This window comes from Acipenser ruthenus, chromosome 40 (genome assembly GCF_902713425.1).
Source record: "Acipenser ruthenus chromosome 40, fAciRut3.2 maternal haplotype, whole genome shotgun sequence".
Lineage (NCBI taxonomy): Eukaryota > Metazoa > Chordata > Actinopteri > Acipenseriformes > Acipenseridae > Acipenser > Acipenser ruthenus.
In genome coordinates, this window is record NC_081228.1 from 2,937,464 (window position 1) to 2,955,845 (window position 18,382).

Here is an 18,382-nt window from a genome sequence, read left to right on the forward strand (position 1 = left end):
ATATAAATCCCCCCGTCAAAATTTGGCTCAAAATTTTTGAAAGTGTAATTCAGCCAATTGCTCTCTATGGCAGTGAAGTGTGGGGTCCAATCACCAACCAGGACTACACAAAATGGGACAAACACCCCACAGAAACCCTGCATGCAGAGTTCTGTAAAAACATCATGAGATTACAAAGAAAAACACCAAACAATGCATGCAGGGCTGAATTAGGCCTTTATCCATTGATTATTAACATCCAAAAAAGAGCATTAAAATACTGGATTCATCTAAAAACTAGTGACCCAAACTCACTCCATCATAAAGCCCTGCAATACCAAGAGCTCAGCCCAGAAAAGAGTCCCCTCAGCCAGCTGGTCCTGAAGCTCACTGAGCTGAGCAACACTGACATCAGTCAGCTTCAGGACAGCACTGCAAAAACAATTCCAATTAGTGTCAACCAAATTATAAAACACCTGAAACACTCCTATCTGGACCATTGGGATACAAACACTAAAACACAAAACAAACTAGAGTGCTATCGGACCCTAAATAGAAATTACACCCTGGCAGAATACCTGGTAACTGTCAGAAACACAAAGCAGAGGCAGATCCTGACCAAATACCGGCTCAGTGACCACAACCTGGCCATTGAAAAAGGCCGACAGAGGCAAACCTGGCTGGCCAGGGAGAACAGGCACTGTGGTCACTGTGAGACAGGAGAGGTCGAGACAGAGATTCACTTCCTGACACACTGTGAAAAATATAAAAACATAAGGGACATTTTCTTCCCCAAATTCTGTGATTTAGTCCCAGAATTCCCAAAAATGTGTGATACCCAGAAGCTGTCAATCCTGCTGGGGGAAGACAAACACACAGCCAGACTGGCTGGTCAATACGTGGAGACCTGTCATAGCCTGAGGGACAGACCGTGAACACGTCACACTAGAGAGGGAAAAGAGAGAGGGAGGGAGGGAGGGATTCTGTTTAATATAGAAAGAGGGAGGGAGGGAGGGAGGGGGTATTGTTTAATTGAGGGAGGGGGGATTCTGTTTAATAGAGGGAGGGAGGGGGATTCTGTTTGATATAGAGGGGAAGGGAGGGATTCTGTTTACTGTATTAATATAGAAGGAGGAGGGATACTGTTAGTATTAAGAAAAATTATTTGTCTGTATATTTGAGTTGGTTATGCCATGTATGTGCTTTGGCAACACAATTATTTTTATTGTCATGCCAATAAAGCCAATTTGAATTGAATTGAATTGAATTGAGAGAGAGAGAGAGAGAGAGAGAGAGAGAGAGAGAGAGAGAGAGAGAGAGAGAGAGAGAGAGAGAGAGAGAGAGAGAGAGGGGGCCAGGGTTTAAAAGAAGCCTCTGTGTTTTACTGTGCTCTTCTCAGCTTAGGAGTAGCCATGGCAACCAGGAGCAAAAGGAAGGCCTTCCATGCTCATTAACTTAGGAGAAAAAATGGAAAAGACCAAACAAACACTGCCGCCTGGGGCAAGCTGCCTGGCCGATTTCTCACAAAATAAAATTCAATTTGCAAGCACATCCAGTCAAGGGTTCACGGCCAAAGGTGAAAAAAAAGCTACTGGCGTTGTTGTTTTCAAACTGGGATTTTGAACCTTGAAACCAAACTACCTTAACTAAGTGACATTCTAGCACTGGACAACAGTGGCATTGTAGAAGCTGCGTATTAAACAATAGGGTTTAGTTCTGGTTTGACATAGACATCAACATGACAATTACCTGCATCCTTTAAACACTAGACTTAGAGTTACCATGTGACTCTGTGTACTCTAGGACAATTTGGGACAGTTCAGGCTTTTCAACTTACACCCAAATGCATTCTGGTAAGTATAGTCCTGCTGTGAAAGATACCTGAGACAGGTAAAACATACCAGAATGCATTGCGATGTGAGTTGAAAAGTCTGAACTGTCCCACTCTGTCCCAGTGAACATGGAGTCATATGGTAACCCTAACTAGACTGATTGATTGATTGGCTGATTGGTCAGTTGACTGATTGGTTGATTGGATGAATGATTGATTGATTGATTGATTGGTTGGTTGGTTGATGGGTTGATTGTATAGGCGGCGCACCCTCTCCAGGATGATGTGGGATATGGTTGCGTTGGCATCCACGATGATGGTGGCGGTCTTGTCATCGCGGATCTCCTTGAGCAGCGGCGTGGGGTCTTGGCTGTCGTCCAGCATGCGCACTGACAGCGTGTCTTTCGAGATCAGGAACTGACGGAGCAATCGTTCCAGGTTGAGTAGGCCTGAGGGAGAGAGAGAGGGGGGAGAGGGGTGAGGTACAGTGCACAACGAGGCAGGGCTGTGAGAGTGAGGAGAGGGGTGAGGGGTGAGGGGTGAGGCATGGCACAGTGTGGGAGGGGGGCTGTGAGAAGAGCGAGCAAAGGAGTGAGAGAGAGAAATCAGTACACAACTAGGGGAGGCTGAGAGAGAGGAAAGAGAGAGAGTGAGAGAGAGAGAGAAGTTAACTTATTTCTAATAAGACAATGTACAGAACTGCCAATGATACAAAACTAATCATACCAACATAGATAGCCTATATTTATTAACAATTAACGGCAAGAGTTACAACACAAAACAGAGGCAAAGTCATGGTATAATATAAAAACCTGTATACATAGAGAGAAGGGAACCTGAAGCTAATGAAAATCATGAAAATCAATTCTAACCAGTAGCAACAAAGCCCTGAAGGATCTATTTGTTTGCCTATCTTAATTCACTGCTCTGGGCAAATGGTAAAATCATTTCTCAGGTCTGCCTAATGAACAGCTGTTTTTCCTGCATACGTCTGTTTCTTAAAAACCAAAGGAAGCAGATAGATGAGCCCTGGTCACTGTCTTTCGCTGTGGTGACACACGGCTCATTCACACTGACACATAGCACAGAGCCCTGGTAATTTCCAAGCTAATTTATTCACTGAGCATCATTTAGCTCAGTCAGGCCCACGTGAAAATAAGAGAAAAGCAGCCAGGCACAGAAACGATTAATAGAAGAAATATATGTAATCTGAGCTCTTTGACATTGCAGCTAAAATTGTAGGTGTTTAAAAAAAAAGTAGGATCGGCAAACTCATTAGGCAGACTTCACACAAACCTCACGGGCCTTCTGAAAAGCCTGAACTGCAGGGAATGAAGCACAGTAAACCAACACATTAAATACATTGTAACTATGCATAATAACATTGTAATTATGCGTAAGTATACATGTAACGACTATGTAAATACACAGTAATTAGAGACACTTAATGTAAAGTGTTACCGAGTATTGGATATACACTAATGCCCCCTACTGGGCAAGTGCAAGCATTTCATTAGAGCTGACTATGTACAATACTGGATTTGTGCCTGTGGAGAGACTTCACTGTAGGTCTTGCAGTAGTTGCAGTTTTTATATTAATTTCACAGGATGGTGCAGTATACCATCGTTTGCTAGGCCCTTCAGGAATGGCAAGGAAAGAATCAAGACTGTGACACGTTACCACACACTCTCTCCCTCTGTTCTAAACACATCCGCTTGTCATTCGGGCTCATTAATGCACGAGGAGGAAGGGGACAGCATCATTCTAAACAACCCCTTTTCATAATTTCCTGGAGAAAGAAGCTGCTTCATTTTTCATCATGGCAGTTGAGCTGCGACTTTTCTGGCCTGAGTTCTTTATTCTAATTAAAATAAAAAAGGCTCTCCTTCTCCCTGAGCCAGGCATCAAAATCCAATTACTTTGCTTCTCTCATCTAATGAATGCCCTGAAACAAAATGGGAAGGGGAAATGAGAACCTTCCTTCTGCTGTCTGATGAACCATCTTCCATGCTGGTACTGATTTCATACACAGAAACCCATCAGAAATACTTCTGGAGCGTCCACAGGGTTAACTGAGGGCATGTCTATCCTGTCTAGAGTAACCCTTACTGTAAACATGAAACAACGCTGAAACACAGTAACTAAATAACTTGGCATTATCTGTTTAACAGCTATGCAACAAAGCTCTACTTATATTGATCAGTTTCCCCCATTTCTGCAGACACTGTAGTTCACTCAAGCTTATATTTTTAGTGTTATATTGTGCATCATTGCTTACATTCCTTTTTTCTTAAAACCCATAACTAACCTAAACAGTTAATGCACACATTATTATTATTATTATTATTATTATTATTATTATTATTATTATTATTATTATTATTATTGTATCTTGCATTTAATTCCCATGAACATCTGTCAGGTGCATTACCTCCCTCTCCATACACACACACACACAGACACGTGCACACACACGCACATGCACGCACACATGCACACACACACACGCACTCACACACGCACACACATACACACACGCACACACGTTGGACACATGCACGCACACACGCACACATGCACACACATACACACACGCACACACGTTGCACACATGCACACGCACGCACACATGCACACATGCACACACACACACACACACACACTCACACATGCACACACACACGCACACACATACACACACGCACACACGTTGGACACATGCACACGCACGCACACATGCACACATGCACACACACACACACATCGCTCACTCTTTTCCCCAGGTACTGTGTATCAGGTTGAGAGTTATTAATAACTTGCTCCCGCTCTATTGGGCTGTCAGACCTGAAGAAGATTAATGATCCCGATGGGCGGAGTGCAGGCCTGCCAGTGGTCCCTATCGCGTGCCATGCAGGGGGACGAGCTGCAATATTTGATTAAAAGACACCAAGAGGGCACACATCAGGACAGTCACTTTGGCCTGCCTTCATTCCTGACAACCCTATTCTCTCTGTCGGACAGGGTCCTGTCTGTGTGAAAGACGACTTCAAGCAATAGAATTTTAAAAACAAAGGCCCTGTTTTGGGAGGACAGAAAGTTCTGGTTTAACCTTGAAGGGTAATGTTAATATTCTCGTTTAAGAACTACAACACAATTACAGTATTCAGACACCACATTGGAATGAAAGATAAAGCACGTACAGGTACATTAACTACACTGTAGTTACATTGTAATTACACTTCTGTTACCTTATTTATTACATACAACCAAATTATACAATAGAGAAAATAGCTTTTTGTAGTGGATAATGCTGAGCCCTGCAGGTGACATGAGGTAATTCCTTAAATAAAGGATCTGCCCTATTGTTCATTAGCGCTTGCACTACATAGAACTACATTGCTAAAAAGAGCTGTAGTTTCTAATGGATTCATGCAGCGGTGCACAACTCCGGTCTTAGAGGGACATTCCACACCAGGTTTCAGAGGTTACCTTTTAAATAATTAACAGGATAATAATTGAATAGAGGTGTGATTGGTTCAATTAAACAATTAAGGATATGGTTGTAATACATACCTGGGCTAGAATGGGCTTCACTGGATTGAAGTAATTCAGAGCTCAACCCTGAACTCAAGATTGGCAGTAAAGTAGTCGAGGTACAGTAACTGTAAGTAACTCGTTTTTTAACATAAAGGTGAAGAGGATCGAGATACATTTCCATGGGTTTTTTTATCCATCAGTTTTTTTTATGTATTTCTAGGTTTCCACTCTATTCTTTTTTTATTACAAAATGTGTAATTTCTAACACACTGGATGAGATGTGAATGTAAAACCAAGGCCATAGCCTGCCATGAAAAATCACGAGACGCTGATGTATTGTAAGTTACAGTGTCTACCGGGGGCAAGCCCCCAAACCCCTACCTAAAATGACCTAATAATATTCATAACCTGTTCTCTAAACTATTGCATAGAATTGTTCAAATGTGCAGAAACTGGATTCACTAAACTGCAGTTTACAAGCGGCTTCCACTAGCGGTTTAGAATTGGAATATTAATAAGATGGGTTAAACTGCTAAACTGTGGGCTACCATGGGAATTTATTATTCCTTATTATTTGGCTGATATATTCTTCTTTTTAATCAACATTATTACTCCGCCTCACAGTCGCTAACAATCCTGGGCTCTGTCGAAGCCATTCGAACACGTTTAACTAACAGCTATGGTGGTATGAACTGAGCCATATGGTGATGTTGTAGTCTGCAATGACAGTAAAAGATTTTGAAGAGCACAAAGGCAATAGATATCAGCAGGACTTTTAACAAGGGATGAAATGCATTTTATTTTGTGGCAAAGCAACGTGTAAAAGAGCCAAAATAAATAATTAGCAGTATGATTTTAACCGAGGCCCGTGCCTCATAGCTGACTACGGCCTTGAAAACATAATACAGTTACTTTAAAAGGTCACATTTATGAGATTGGAGGAGCGAATCAGCCAGAACAGGAGTTAATCAGAATAAAAGAGGGGAACAAAAGGAAACGTATGACTAACCAGCCAAGGAGTTCATCATTTTGCTATTCAAGCACTGCCCTAAAGCAGAGCAATCGTTTTTATTAGCAAAGTGCCTGTGTTCCAAAGGTCAAAGGTAAAAGAAAGTCAGCAGGAACTGGAAACGCTGCAGCCCTGGGGCTAGAATCGGGAGGCAGCTAACCAGGCGACCCTGGCTTTGAATGACTTTAAAAACAATCCATTTTTAATCAACAGCCATTCATTTACTGCATTTCCATGTGCCGTAAAACATGTGCTACAATTTTCTGCTTGTAATAAATCAGCTTCTGACACTGTGTAATGTATTCCCGTGCTTGTCAGACTACAAAATGGCATCTGATTATTAATGGCCCAGGATGACTGTGCTTAAGCTCTTCTTCTAGGATTGATCACCGATGAACATGTCCATTCACCGTCACTGAAACAAAATTCGCTTAAAAACTGCTTCCAAGAGTCAATAACTGAGCAATTCTTAGTTGCTGAAAGAATACAAAATAAAAAGAAGACTGGATAAGAATACTAAATTTGCATTTTGCTGTTCTACAAACTGAATGCTGTTAGGCATAGCAATAGTTATGTGTGGTGAGTAGACCATGCCAACTGAGCATAACAGCATTCCCAGACACAAGACTTTAGCAGGGGGTACCCCCCCATACTTACACTCAGCTTTGGCGCAGATGAGGCAGGAAGTGGTGCTGTTGAAGAATTTGAGGAGCCCAGTGACAGCCATGCTGATGTCTGTGTTGGTGGGTCTCATGTTCAGAGTGGTGAACCTCTGGAACTGGACCTTCAGAATGTCATCAGGAGCAACCTTGAGATACGGAACCTGGAAGAGAGAGATAGAGAGAAGGAGAGATGGAGAGGGTGAGAGAGAGGCCAGAACTCACTTCCAACTTCTCGCATCTGATGGACTTTGATGGGCCTGTGCAGGAATAATTATTTAGTTTTGAAGATGTATGGAAACGTCCATCAGTCCATGATAGTAGTCCTACAGTATGTGGACTGGAAAGCAATTAAATATTTTCAGCTTGACCATCGACTTTTTATGCATGGTTAAAGGACAGTCACTGATAGTGCAACTAGCTTCATGATGGACAGAAGAAGGCGAATCCATTTAATATTGTGATTGAGGTAATTACTATGTATTGGCCATGTACCAAGTTATCATAGACCCAGGTCTATCTGAGCTCTTCAAGAAACTCTAACAGCCCATACCTCAAAGAATCAATTGACTTTCTTAAAAAAGAGGCAACTCTTAGCAGTTGAAAGTAGTTAATAAGGTTTTGTTGTAGCTGTATTGGTCCTGAGGACAAAAGTAAGAAATAGTTTGATTTCAACGCCTTTATGCTGGATCCATGCACATCCTTGCAAAAAACCACTTGCACGGCACCTGTCTGTGCAGCAACCACTCCGTGAAAAAACGAGAATCCTTCAGTCTGTCTATCTGGCAGCTCTCACCGGCGCTAAATTGGATCCAGAATGAGAGTGGAAGAAACGTAATGGGCTGCCGATACGCTTCAGCAGAGGTAGGTGCATGCCTGTCTGCCCCTGTCTGTCAGCTCAATACCCCCTACCCCTTTACCCCTCCACAGACCCTGCAAACACACAGAGGTGCCCTGGCTCAGTCACCCCTTCGTTCATTAAGAGGACAGGCCGGTCAACCCTGACAGTTTGCTCGATGTTTACTTCCAATATGACTTCATAGATTACAGACACATTCAGGAAGAAATGATGACACAATAACCCACCATGCCACTGCTGGTTTAAACAGCTCCCAGCCATTATCACTTTGGTAATTTCCAATTAGAAATGATAGTTATTTATTCATACACTGAGGCATCTAACATCTCTGTACACATCTGCAGTGCATCCTTCCTTCTGATGATGTCACTGAGTTCTTGTGCGGGTCACTCATAGCACACATTGGCTGGGGTGGTGACAGAGGGGGGATCAGGTGATAATAGAAAATCAAATCAATTTCAAAATCGTGAGTCCATGCCGACACACATTGACTCAGCTTTGTCTGTGCGTGTCACATTCAGTTAGATAACAACACTGTTATTTCCAGGCACGGCATCTTCTCTTTCTCATCATTCTGTACAGCAATTCTTGTCTTTTTTTTGTTTTTAAGCCAATAATACTTTAGTGACCTGCAGCTTTCTATTTCTGAAACCCGAGTCATTTTGTTCTACAAACTGGCGATAAGGAAACACAAAATGTTTCAAGAAACCTGTTTTTTACCAAGACTTTCTGAACTCCGGGAGATTGTAAGGACTGCTTCTGATATGAGAAACATTTTAGCTATGGATAAAACAGGATAGGAGGTTACAAGTTCACAGCAAACCTCTAATATTACTTTAGAAATATCCACACTACAATATTGCTCAGAATGACAAAAATCTCCAGCAAGCCCATACAGTGTAATATCTAGTGTATGTGAATTTGTATTTAATCAGGTTGATGGACGGATACCTTATTGTAGATATTGTGAATCATTTACTACCCACAGATAGCACCTTTGGACATTGTGCTATTTAGTGAGTTGTAATAAGCCTAATGTCCAGCAAGTGGTGCTGGTGTATATAATTAGTTAACTGATTAATGGTACACTTGCATGTGCTGCAGTGCAGTAATGTGGTCATCCGTCAAGCAGTGGTTTCAACAGGAGAATATGACTCCTGAAAGCTAAACTATTTTGGGGGAATGTAATATTGCTTGGAAGACAGTGAGATTGTTTCAAAGTGAGCACGGCATTGAGTTTCATAAGGAAACCACAATTCATGCGCCTTGACATTTTAATAATAAAGAAAGTTATGGAATTCGTCTTGTAAAAGAGACAAGCTGCATGTCTTGCACCATTACTCTGTGGATGGATAGGTCTGCATTGCCTGCCGGGGGCAATTGGCGTTACCTATCGCTCTCTTCTTCTGACAGCCGGTGATGGGGGTTCCAGGCATTCAATAAAACTGACTGGTTCCCTGTGCAAAGGTTTGTCTTGAAGGGCAAGAGGTAATCGCTCCGCTCATTTGCATTCTGTAGTTTAATATATTAGACAGTTTCCACCTTTTTTCCCGTCTTGAATGGCGGAGCAGGAAGATGTAATTACAAGGGACTGTCACAGAGTCCCCCTCAACCCTGACCCCAGCACCCGTAGTCTTTCAGTTCCAGACCTCAAGCAAAGACAATTATACCACAATTATGTGGTGGATTTGTGCAGTAGGTTGCCATTGCAGCCCCCCAAGGTGGACGACACAGAAACAATATTCCATGTACAACAGGTGTTTTTCAAAACATGAATCGACAAGCTGCCTTAAAAACACCACAAGCTGAACACGGAGTTTTCTCACACAGCATTTTCGCTCATTGAAGACGGGATGGTGCAGTTTTCTTTCAATTACTGCCTCTGCCGGCCTGTCTTTACAGGCTACCTATTTCATTTCCCTGTGAAGCACTGTGATGATCTGAGAGGTGCTGATAGGAGCACTTTTCTGTACTGACAAGCACTTGATTAGCAGGCCTTCAGGGGCACAGTGATCGTATAGGGGGCAGGAGTTCATGTGTCCTTGCAGGTTGTAAATAAGGGCTCTCCAGCCCTCTGTGCACCTCTGTCACAGCGGGGGATTTATCTCTTAATTGCGGGTCAAGATAAAGATTAAATATGGCACAGGCCATTTGAGAAATGCCAGCACAGAGGGACACGGGCACAGGGGCATGTCTCGTGTCAAAGAGCCAGACATTACAGCACTAATGATTGTCTTTATTTAAACTCTTTAATAAGGGTCACTGCAGATGAATAAGATTGACACGAAAAGAGTGCCCCCCTTGGGTAGGAATGGAGCACTGCAGTGCTGTCAATCCAGTGAGTATGCATCTTTTTTTCTTGCTGTACAATTTATTTAATCATTTTTTCAAATGCTTGTCGACCGCCCATGTAGTCCTGAACGTTATGATGTATCGTGCTTGACTAGCTAGTATTGATACCCTAATCACTGCCAACATGACTTTGCATAGACCCGTCACACCCCCCCGCCCCCGAATCACAAATGCATGAATTTATTATGTTTCTTGTTTAATTCCCTTTGATTTAAACACAGAGAGAGGAGACCATCTTTCCCTTCCATCAGCAGAGCAGCCAGAGCCATTACTGTGTGTGTGTGTGAGTGAGTGTGAGTGTGTCAGTGTGTGTGTGTGTGTGTTTCAGTGTGTGTGTGTGTGTGTTTGTGGACTCCCCTCTTTATAGTATTTTTGCACAGGACCCCCCACAGTGCTGATCCTCGCTGGCTCGAGTGGACTCACCTCTTTCTCTCCACAGATATTGCTGATGATGGAATTGGAAGCTGGACTTGCAGATGGACCAAGAACGGCAACAACCCCTTTGGACAAAATCTGGCACACTGTAGGGCAGAATCAAGCAGAGAAAATGCCATCTAAGGAGGTATGCCGTGTGAAAGCATATCAAAGTGTAGTAAAGCATTGTGGAAACATGGGATATAGCACTCAGAAATATGGTAAAAATATAAATAAAAAAGCTAATTAAATTGCACAGTAATCCATAATGGGGGAAGCATGTTACATTTCTGATCATTTACCATTCTGTTTTTCTTCAGCAATATCTCAAACGACCAGGTTTCTTGCAAAAATGTCAATAAGCAAAAATGTACTTAAAAAGGTGAACTGGGGGGAGGCAAAGATAAAATTGAAGCAGCTGATTTATAGTAAAGAGGTTTTAAAACTTTAGCTTCCGCACTGATAGCACTTTGCATCAATTACACTGTAACACAGGCAGTTACATGGTAATTACATTGTAATGACGCAACCGCATATGTCTATATACTGCTGGCTGCATTTTTCACTTTGTGATTAAGGATGATGTTGATTACACAAGCATATGCAAAACCACTGTGCACTTACAATGCATTGCCATAGCAGACAAAGAAGCAGTTAGCTCCAGTACATTGAACTCACACGGTGGGGGGGAGGGGGGGGGGGGGGGGGGCGGGGTATGGGGGTCGGACCATAAAACAACATCTGCTTTCCTCTCAATAGCATAAAATTACTTTTCCGCAATTCCCTTATCTTTTTTCAACACCACTAAATTGTGTTTGTTATTTTATCAGGACCCAAGACTAATATTATGCTAATATTATGCTGCTATGTTGCTTGTTTTATGAGTTTTTTACTGTTGTATTAAACTATCCATCTTACTCCATGCCTGAAAGTTTTAACGTGCACTGCTTTTTAATATATATATATATATATATATATATATATATATATATATATATATATATATATATTTATATGCCACATTTTGATTTGTTTTAATCTTTATTATATGGACCAAAAAAGACTTTCCGGACTACCATATGTTGCCAGAAAATTTGGTATGCAAGTCATAGGGAAGGTAGGGAAATGTTAAAAAAAATAATGAGTGATTCTCAATCCACTGGACTGAGACTCGGAATTCACAGCAAAGTTGATGGGAAATTAAAGGAGCAGTGAATCAAATGATTAATAAATAATCCTCTAATCACGGCAGCCCTCCTCCGCTCCACTCTGCTCCCGTGCGCCGCTGTGCCGGAATTAAAAAGATTCCCTGAGCCTGCGTGTGACTTTACGGATTAAAGGAAGACACATTTGTCAGGTTAGAATATTAGATTCAGGGCCTGGCAAGCTGGAACACGCTTTTTTTAAAGCTATTTCTTGTGTGTTTGTGTGATCGAGCATTTGGACCCCATTATTTGCGTGCTTATGATTCTTCCTTTACCTGCGTGGATTGCGATCGATAGAGCTGTCTGTGCCACGAGAATATAACGATTCCAGTGCTCTGCCTGGCTTGTTTGTTTGTGCTGAGGAGGAAGCTGTGGGTTAGAACCCATGCTCAAATCAAGCAGTCCAAGGTTCTGTCTAGTGTCTCGCTCGGCTACAAGCGTTTCAAAGCCAGATAAACTAGCCATTCTGCTTCATTGAAGGGCTTCAACTTCATATCACAGTGTGATATTATGCCATTGTTTGTCGGGGACAGGGATTGCATGCCGTGAGTCTGGGCCTCACTGAACCAATTCTAATCCATTTCATGCCTGTACAGCAGTATTACAGCACAACATTAAGCACAGGCTCTGCAAACCACCCAGAAAGAGAAAGCGATGTAACATTGGGACGTTGCTGCTCAACCAAGCCAGCTGGGCTTTTCATTTTACTCGCTGCCATCATGACCAAAGGTTTAGAGGGAAACCGTAGCACAGAGATGTCCCCTGAAAGCTTCATTTTGTTTCAGTGAAAGGGGGAGTTGCATCCATTGAGAGATGTCTCTCTCTCTCTCTCTCTCTCTCTCTCTCTCTCTCTCTCTCTCTCTCTCTTAGAGACCGTGAGATTGTCTTTTAAATGATGCCTCCTCCTCTCTCCATTCTCAGACACTGCCTCTGTTGTAAGGTCTCGTTCTCTGGCACACTGCCGCCCCTCCAATGCTTTTACTGATATCATAGGGCTGCAAAACCTCCTTCTTTTGCTCTGTTACTTACAGCACACTGCTGCTCTTTGGTGTTGCGGGTCATTTTTCGTTACCTGGCAGCAGCATGCAACAGTCAACACGCTGCAACATGTTGCACGCTTAAGAATCTAGGCTTCTCAGCCCTATGTTGCAGGAACAGTATATTTTATTTTATTCTAGCAACATGCATGACCAGGCTTTGATCCCCCCACGCCCCAACGTACTGGTCTCTCCGGTCTCGTACTCGCTGTCCCTCAGCAGTTCGAAGATGTCCACCTCCAGCTTGGCAGTCACAGAGCGGTCAGTGGCCCGGTTGATGGCCTCCTTGGCTAGGGTGATGGCCAGTCGTTCTCCTCGGCTGCACTCCATCGGGTCATCCAGGATCGCAGCTGCAAAGAGAACAGAGACAGACAGACAGACAGACAGACAGACATGAGGGAAGTGACTTGGATCTGCCGTAACACCCACCAATATACAGCCTTATTAATACAGAAATTGATACATCTGAATGTAGAACTTTTTTGGGACCTCCTCACAGGGGATCCCAAGCAGATTGAGAACTTCTGGAGTAGAAAATTGCACATCATCAAGACAACGCAAGATAAAAACACACCATACTGAACTGAGCCCTTACTACTGCATAACCTCCCCTACAAGCACTGCTATAGAGAAATAATAGTACAAATTGTACAGGGGCCAAAGCTTAGTAAGCATCCTCTTTGTACTTTCTTTAAAAAAAGAAGGCAGAAAACAGGGTAAATATCTACCGTATATTCTTATCAAAATTTTGAGAACAAAATACCAGGTTTTATAAAAAAACAGAAACAAATAGCGCTGACGGAACTCTGAATGTGCCAGTGCAGTGAGCTCCCTGTATAATTTAAGGAGTAATAAAATAAGAATCCTTGCCTCAGGATGTCTCGCCTCACGTATTGTGAGGCAATTGATTAGCTTCATCCCAAACTTGCACAGAGTTTAATTAAGAAACAGGTTTTCCACAAATCACTCTCACTCTTGTCGTATTCATAAACCTCTTCATTTTCAAATTATATTGACCATGCTAACCGTGCAGACAGACAGGGGCACTACAACGGCAATGCAGACAGACAGTGGCACTACACTGGCAATGCAAACAGACAGTGGCACTACAATGGCAATGCAGACAGATAGAGGCATGTGAGGAATTACCTAAGAATATATTATTAAGTAGTGCTTACAACCCTGCAAGATGTGCCCAACACAAGAAGAAAAGGATAATTACAGTACTGCATCTCTCACACAGAGCTTAACCTTTACAAAGACATGGGGCATGATTCTCACTCTGTTTACTCCAAATGAGTGAAATAAAGGCTTTTAAAGTTCTGGACGTATGTAAAACAATAAAGATGCCTGGCGTGGTTCTTAGAAGATTGCTGTAAACTCATGTCATAACAGAAAAGGACAGGGTGAAGCACAGTGGACCTTTTTTTCCAGGAAAAAATACCTACAATCATAGCAAGCTAGCTGTATTTTCATTGTAAATGTAGCCCGTGTTAAGGTAATTAATGTAAGTTGAAAACGTCATTTCGATTTTGAAAAGGAAACTATGTTTTTTATTCGTAAGCTGTGTAACCTGATTAACCTGAGAATGTCCTAATATGAAAGGTAATTAAAGAACAGTGCCGCTGTTGTGCTAATCAAAGGGTTTCACTTAGGCTAATTACATGCAAATAAGATTCTAGCAGATAACTGGCTTGACAAAGTACAGGGAAATAAATGTCTAAATAAATGTAAAAGAAATCGACAGTGTCGTGAAGCAGGTGGGTGTGGAAGGCAGTTTGTATGTTTGCACTCACTTGTGTAACGGTACAGCTGATATCATATTTTACTTGCCTTTTATCACTATAATACAGAAACCTTGGTCACTTCTCAATGTTTCTTTCCTTCTCCCAGGTCTTGGTCTTTTTTTAAACAGTTAAGACAGGATTGAAAGGGCTCAAACAGAAGCATGTATCTTTCAGGGGCTTTCCGTCAGAATGGCATGACTTGTGCACGCTCCTACTACTTGCAGAAAAAGCATAGGAGAATCAGATTTGCTCCAACGGAGGAAGCAAAACAGAAATTATTAAGGGCTTCAACTTGATTTTCAAATGACGTTTTACAAGAAGCCACGGCGTCCGACAGTGCAAAGAGGTTGCAAATCTACACAGCTGCAACCAGGGAATGGAAACGAGGTGGTAACGTCAGAGAAAGGGCGCGGTGACATCTACAAAACTGAAACCGCATCCAAAACAGGCAGATGCATCGCTGAGGAAACAGCAGGTGAATCCCACACTATCACTGAAGCACTTGTCTCTGAAATTCCTATTCCCCCAACTGTGATCTGAATGTCATTTTTATCAGGGGGTCCTTCCCGGCTGATCACATCTCATGCCTGATTTACAGTTTCAAGCCCTGTAACACAAACAATAATTATTTCTCTAAATCAATGTATTGCTTCATGGCTCATTTCCACTCAAGCCAGCAGGTAGACAGAGAGGTAGAAAGGGTGGGCAGAGCAGTGACAATCCTATCTTGAACTTTATACCTGAGGAGGCTGTGTGGTCCAGTGGTTAAAGAAAAGGGCTTGTAACCAGGAGGTCCCCGGTTCAAATCTCACCTCAGCCACTTACTCATTGTGTGATCCTGAGCAAGTCACTTAACCTCCTTGTGCTCCGTCTTTCGGGTGAGACGTAGTTGTAAGTGACTCTGCAGCTGATGCATAGTTCACACACCCTAGTCTCTGTAAGTCGCCTTGGTTAAAGGCGTCTGCTAAATAAATAAATAAATAATAATAACTCAGCTACAATGCATTACATATGATTTGGCTTTAGGGGATATTCCCTAGGCTAGCTGGTATAGTATCTGATTTTAATTATTATTTGTTTATTTAGCAGACGCCTTTATCCAAGGCGACTTACAGAGACTAGGGTGTGTGAACTATGCATCAGCTGCAGAGTCACTTACAATTACATCTCACCCAAAAGACGGAGCAGAAGGAGGTGAAGTGACTCGCTCAGGGTCACACAATGAGTCAGTGGCAGAGGTGGGATTGAACCGGGGACCTCCTGGTTACAAGCCCTTTTCTTTAACCACTGGACCACACAGCCTCCTCACAATATCTCTGTTGTACTCAAAAGAAAATTCTTAAAGCTAATAAAATAACAAATAAGTCCTTAGTCAAAAACAAGGACTTGCAAAAACTGATGGATCTGTATTAATTTGAGAAAGCAATTAATATACATTTTTCATTAATATCACTCAGCTTTAGTAATTATTACTATTTCTGTTATTTTAGTATTGCATATGAAATAAATGCATTAAATATGGATAATAAAAGCGAGTGATTATTAGTGCAGGTAAAAAAAAAAAGTGCATTAATTCATGTGAATTCTTTTCCTATACAGAAGCTCTGTTTACGTCAAATTCAAAAGCTACCAAGCCAAGCAGCATGTATTGGTAATCGCTTCTTCACATAGTTCAATATCTGCCATTATTTCAAATGCCACTGAATCACTGTTGAAATCATGGTAATTATCTGCTTTCAAATTATTAAGGCGGCACTTCTATTTAGCTTTTGCATCCGAGCGTGAAACAGAAATGGCATCTCCTCCTCCTCAACTTTCCTTGATATGGAAGTTCAGTTATTTAGCTGCTCCTCCGGTGTCAACAGACGGCTTTTAATTAGCACATTCGTGAGAGTTTCGCACTGAGGTTTAGACAGCACCCAAGTAACAGGCCAGAGATGTTCTGAATTTGCACAAGGCTTTGCTTTTGCAAAGAAAATGGCGAGTGGAAGAGAGCCAGTAAATAAAGCTGCTATAAGGATAGTGGGGGATTCATTTAATAGGAATGGTTTTCATTAGCGGAGCTATTCGCACATGCCAGGGTCATTCCTATCTCCACATGTCCAGGTTCATGCATCCCCCGCTGGGTATAATGAAATAAGCCAATCTACATTTTACACAAGCCCTGTAGGGCAGCTACTGATTTCATGACACGCACACAGGGAAGAGGAAACACATTTCTAAGGCAGAGCAGCTTTGAAAGCAATTCAAGAATCTTTGTTGCATTCCTCATTTACTCTTTTTGAATGTCAGAATAATCCTGCCACCCATTTCAAGTTCATTTAAGTAAGAGTTAGTGAAATCAGTGAAATCAGTGAAATCAGTGAAATCGGTGAAATCAGTGACATCAGTGAAACGTTCACAGCACTTTGGCGTTAGGAAACTACTTCTTCCTTCTGGTTTCTGATCAATTGCACAGCCAGAGAGATAATAATTCATTGTGTAATCAACGTGAGAAGTGAATTGTAAAGAACAGCGTAATTAAGCTCTCGGCAAAACAAGTGCATTGCTTTTAACAGCCCTCTCTGTGGCTACACCTTAATCAAAATCTCTTCAGTTTACAGTTTCATTATCTTGCTTATTAAATATTTAAGAGCTTGGCTGGATAGCTGTGACTGCTACTGATGAAGGGACGTACATTACCTCCTCATCTGTTCCTGGAGAGAGCAGATTCAGGGCTGGATGGACGGAGATCTGCATTGACAAACTACTGCATTGGCTGTTCAGCGCAACCATTTGTGTTGCAGGGTAACGTAATATGATTGTTTATAGTGTTGCCGATCTCATGATTATTAAGACCATTGCTCTTCAGTTTGTACTGCTTTTTCTTCATGCGTCAATGTGATTCTGAGAAGAGTGTGGTGTGACGCTGTTATTCTGGTCTGCAGTTTCTAACTTTGATATTCAGCTTGGTCTCGTCTTCATGACAGTTCACCATAGTATTTTAGCATGGCCCTTGAGCAGGTCCCTATGCTTCCCCTGTGTTTATACAATTAAAGTGCTGTGCTGTACCTTGCTTTGCAGCTTATCAGTGATTTACCGCGCTCACCTGTACTATCTCAGGATTTCATTAGGCTTTACAGCACTTCATTCAGCATTGTCTGAGACAGCAGTCTTTACCTGCTAGATAATTTAAACAGTTAGGTGCCCTGAGCCAAAGATAAAATGATCTAGCAGGTAATGGCCACTGCAGAGGATACTAATGCTGTTATCAAACCAAGCAAATTACTCTGTGCACTGGATCACTTTGGCTGCAGTTTCAAGCGAGTTTCAAGAAAGTGAGTTTCAAGAATCTAAGAGGGCAGCTACCTCAGAACGTGACTATGTGAGGTTTTGTAATACTATCTGCTGAGACCAGGGAATAAACCGGCAACTCTATGTGCACCTGCCTCAGAACTGGAAACACATTATTTAGAACAAAGAGATCAAGTACCTAAAATATGTTCCACCCTTCACAGCAAACAGAACTGTAGAGTCAATGCAAAGAGCATCGTTCACACGCATTAGCCGCAGAGCTGGCTTTGCACATTTGCTTTGAACATTTAGAACGACTCCATTAGGCAAATGGATTTTAATATCCCAGCTATTAGTATTCCAATCATGGCTCTTAAAATAAATAAATAAATAAGAGTACAGTTTGCTGATTTTATCTCACATTAAAGCACAGGCTGAT

The 18,382-nt window shown here is 42.0% G+C and overlaps 1 protein-coding gene across 3 annotated transcripts in view; it reads right to left on the reverse strand.

The window, feature by feature from the left end:
* Nucleotides 1-18,382, reverse strand: part of LOC117962903 (glutamate receptor ionotropic, kainate 4-like) — a 156,663-nt gene that overhangs the window by 52,675 nt on the left and 85,606 nt on the right. For all 3 annotated transcript variants that reach the window (XM_059010081.1, XM_059010080.1, XM_059010082.1), the window contains 4 exons: nucleotides 13,069-13,233; nucleotides 10,651-10,748; nucleotides 7,015-7,180; nucleotides 2,081-2,259 (listed from right to left, as the gene is read on the reverse strand). In XM_059010081.1, the coding sequence (XP_058866064.1) occupies nucleotides 2,081-2,259; nucleotides 7,015-7,180; nucleotides 10,651-10,748; nucleotides 13,069-13,233 (608 nt within the window). The remainder of the gene's footprint in view (nucleotides 1-2,080; nucleotides 2,260-7,014; nucleotides 7,181-10,650; nucleotides 10,749-13,068; nucleotides 13,234-18,382) is intronic.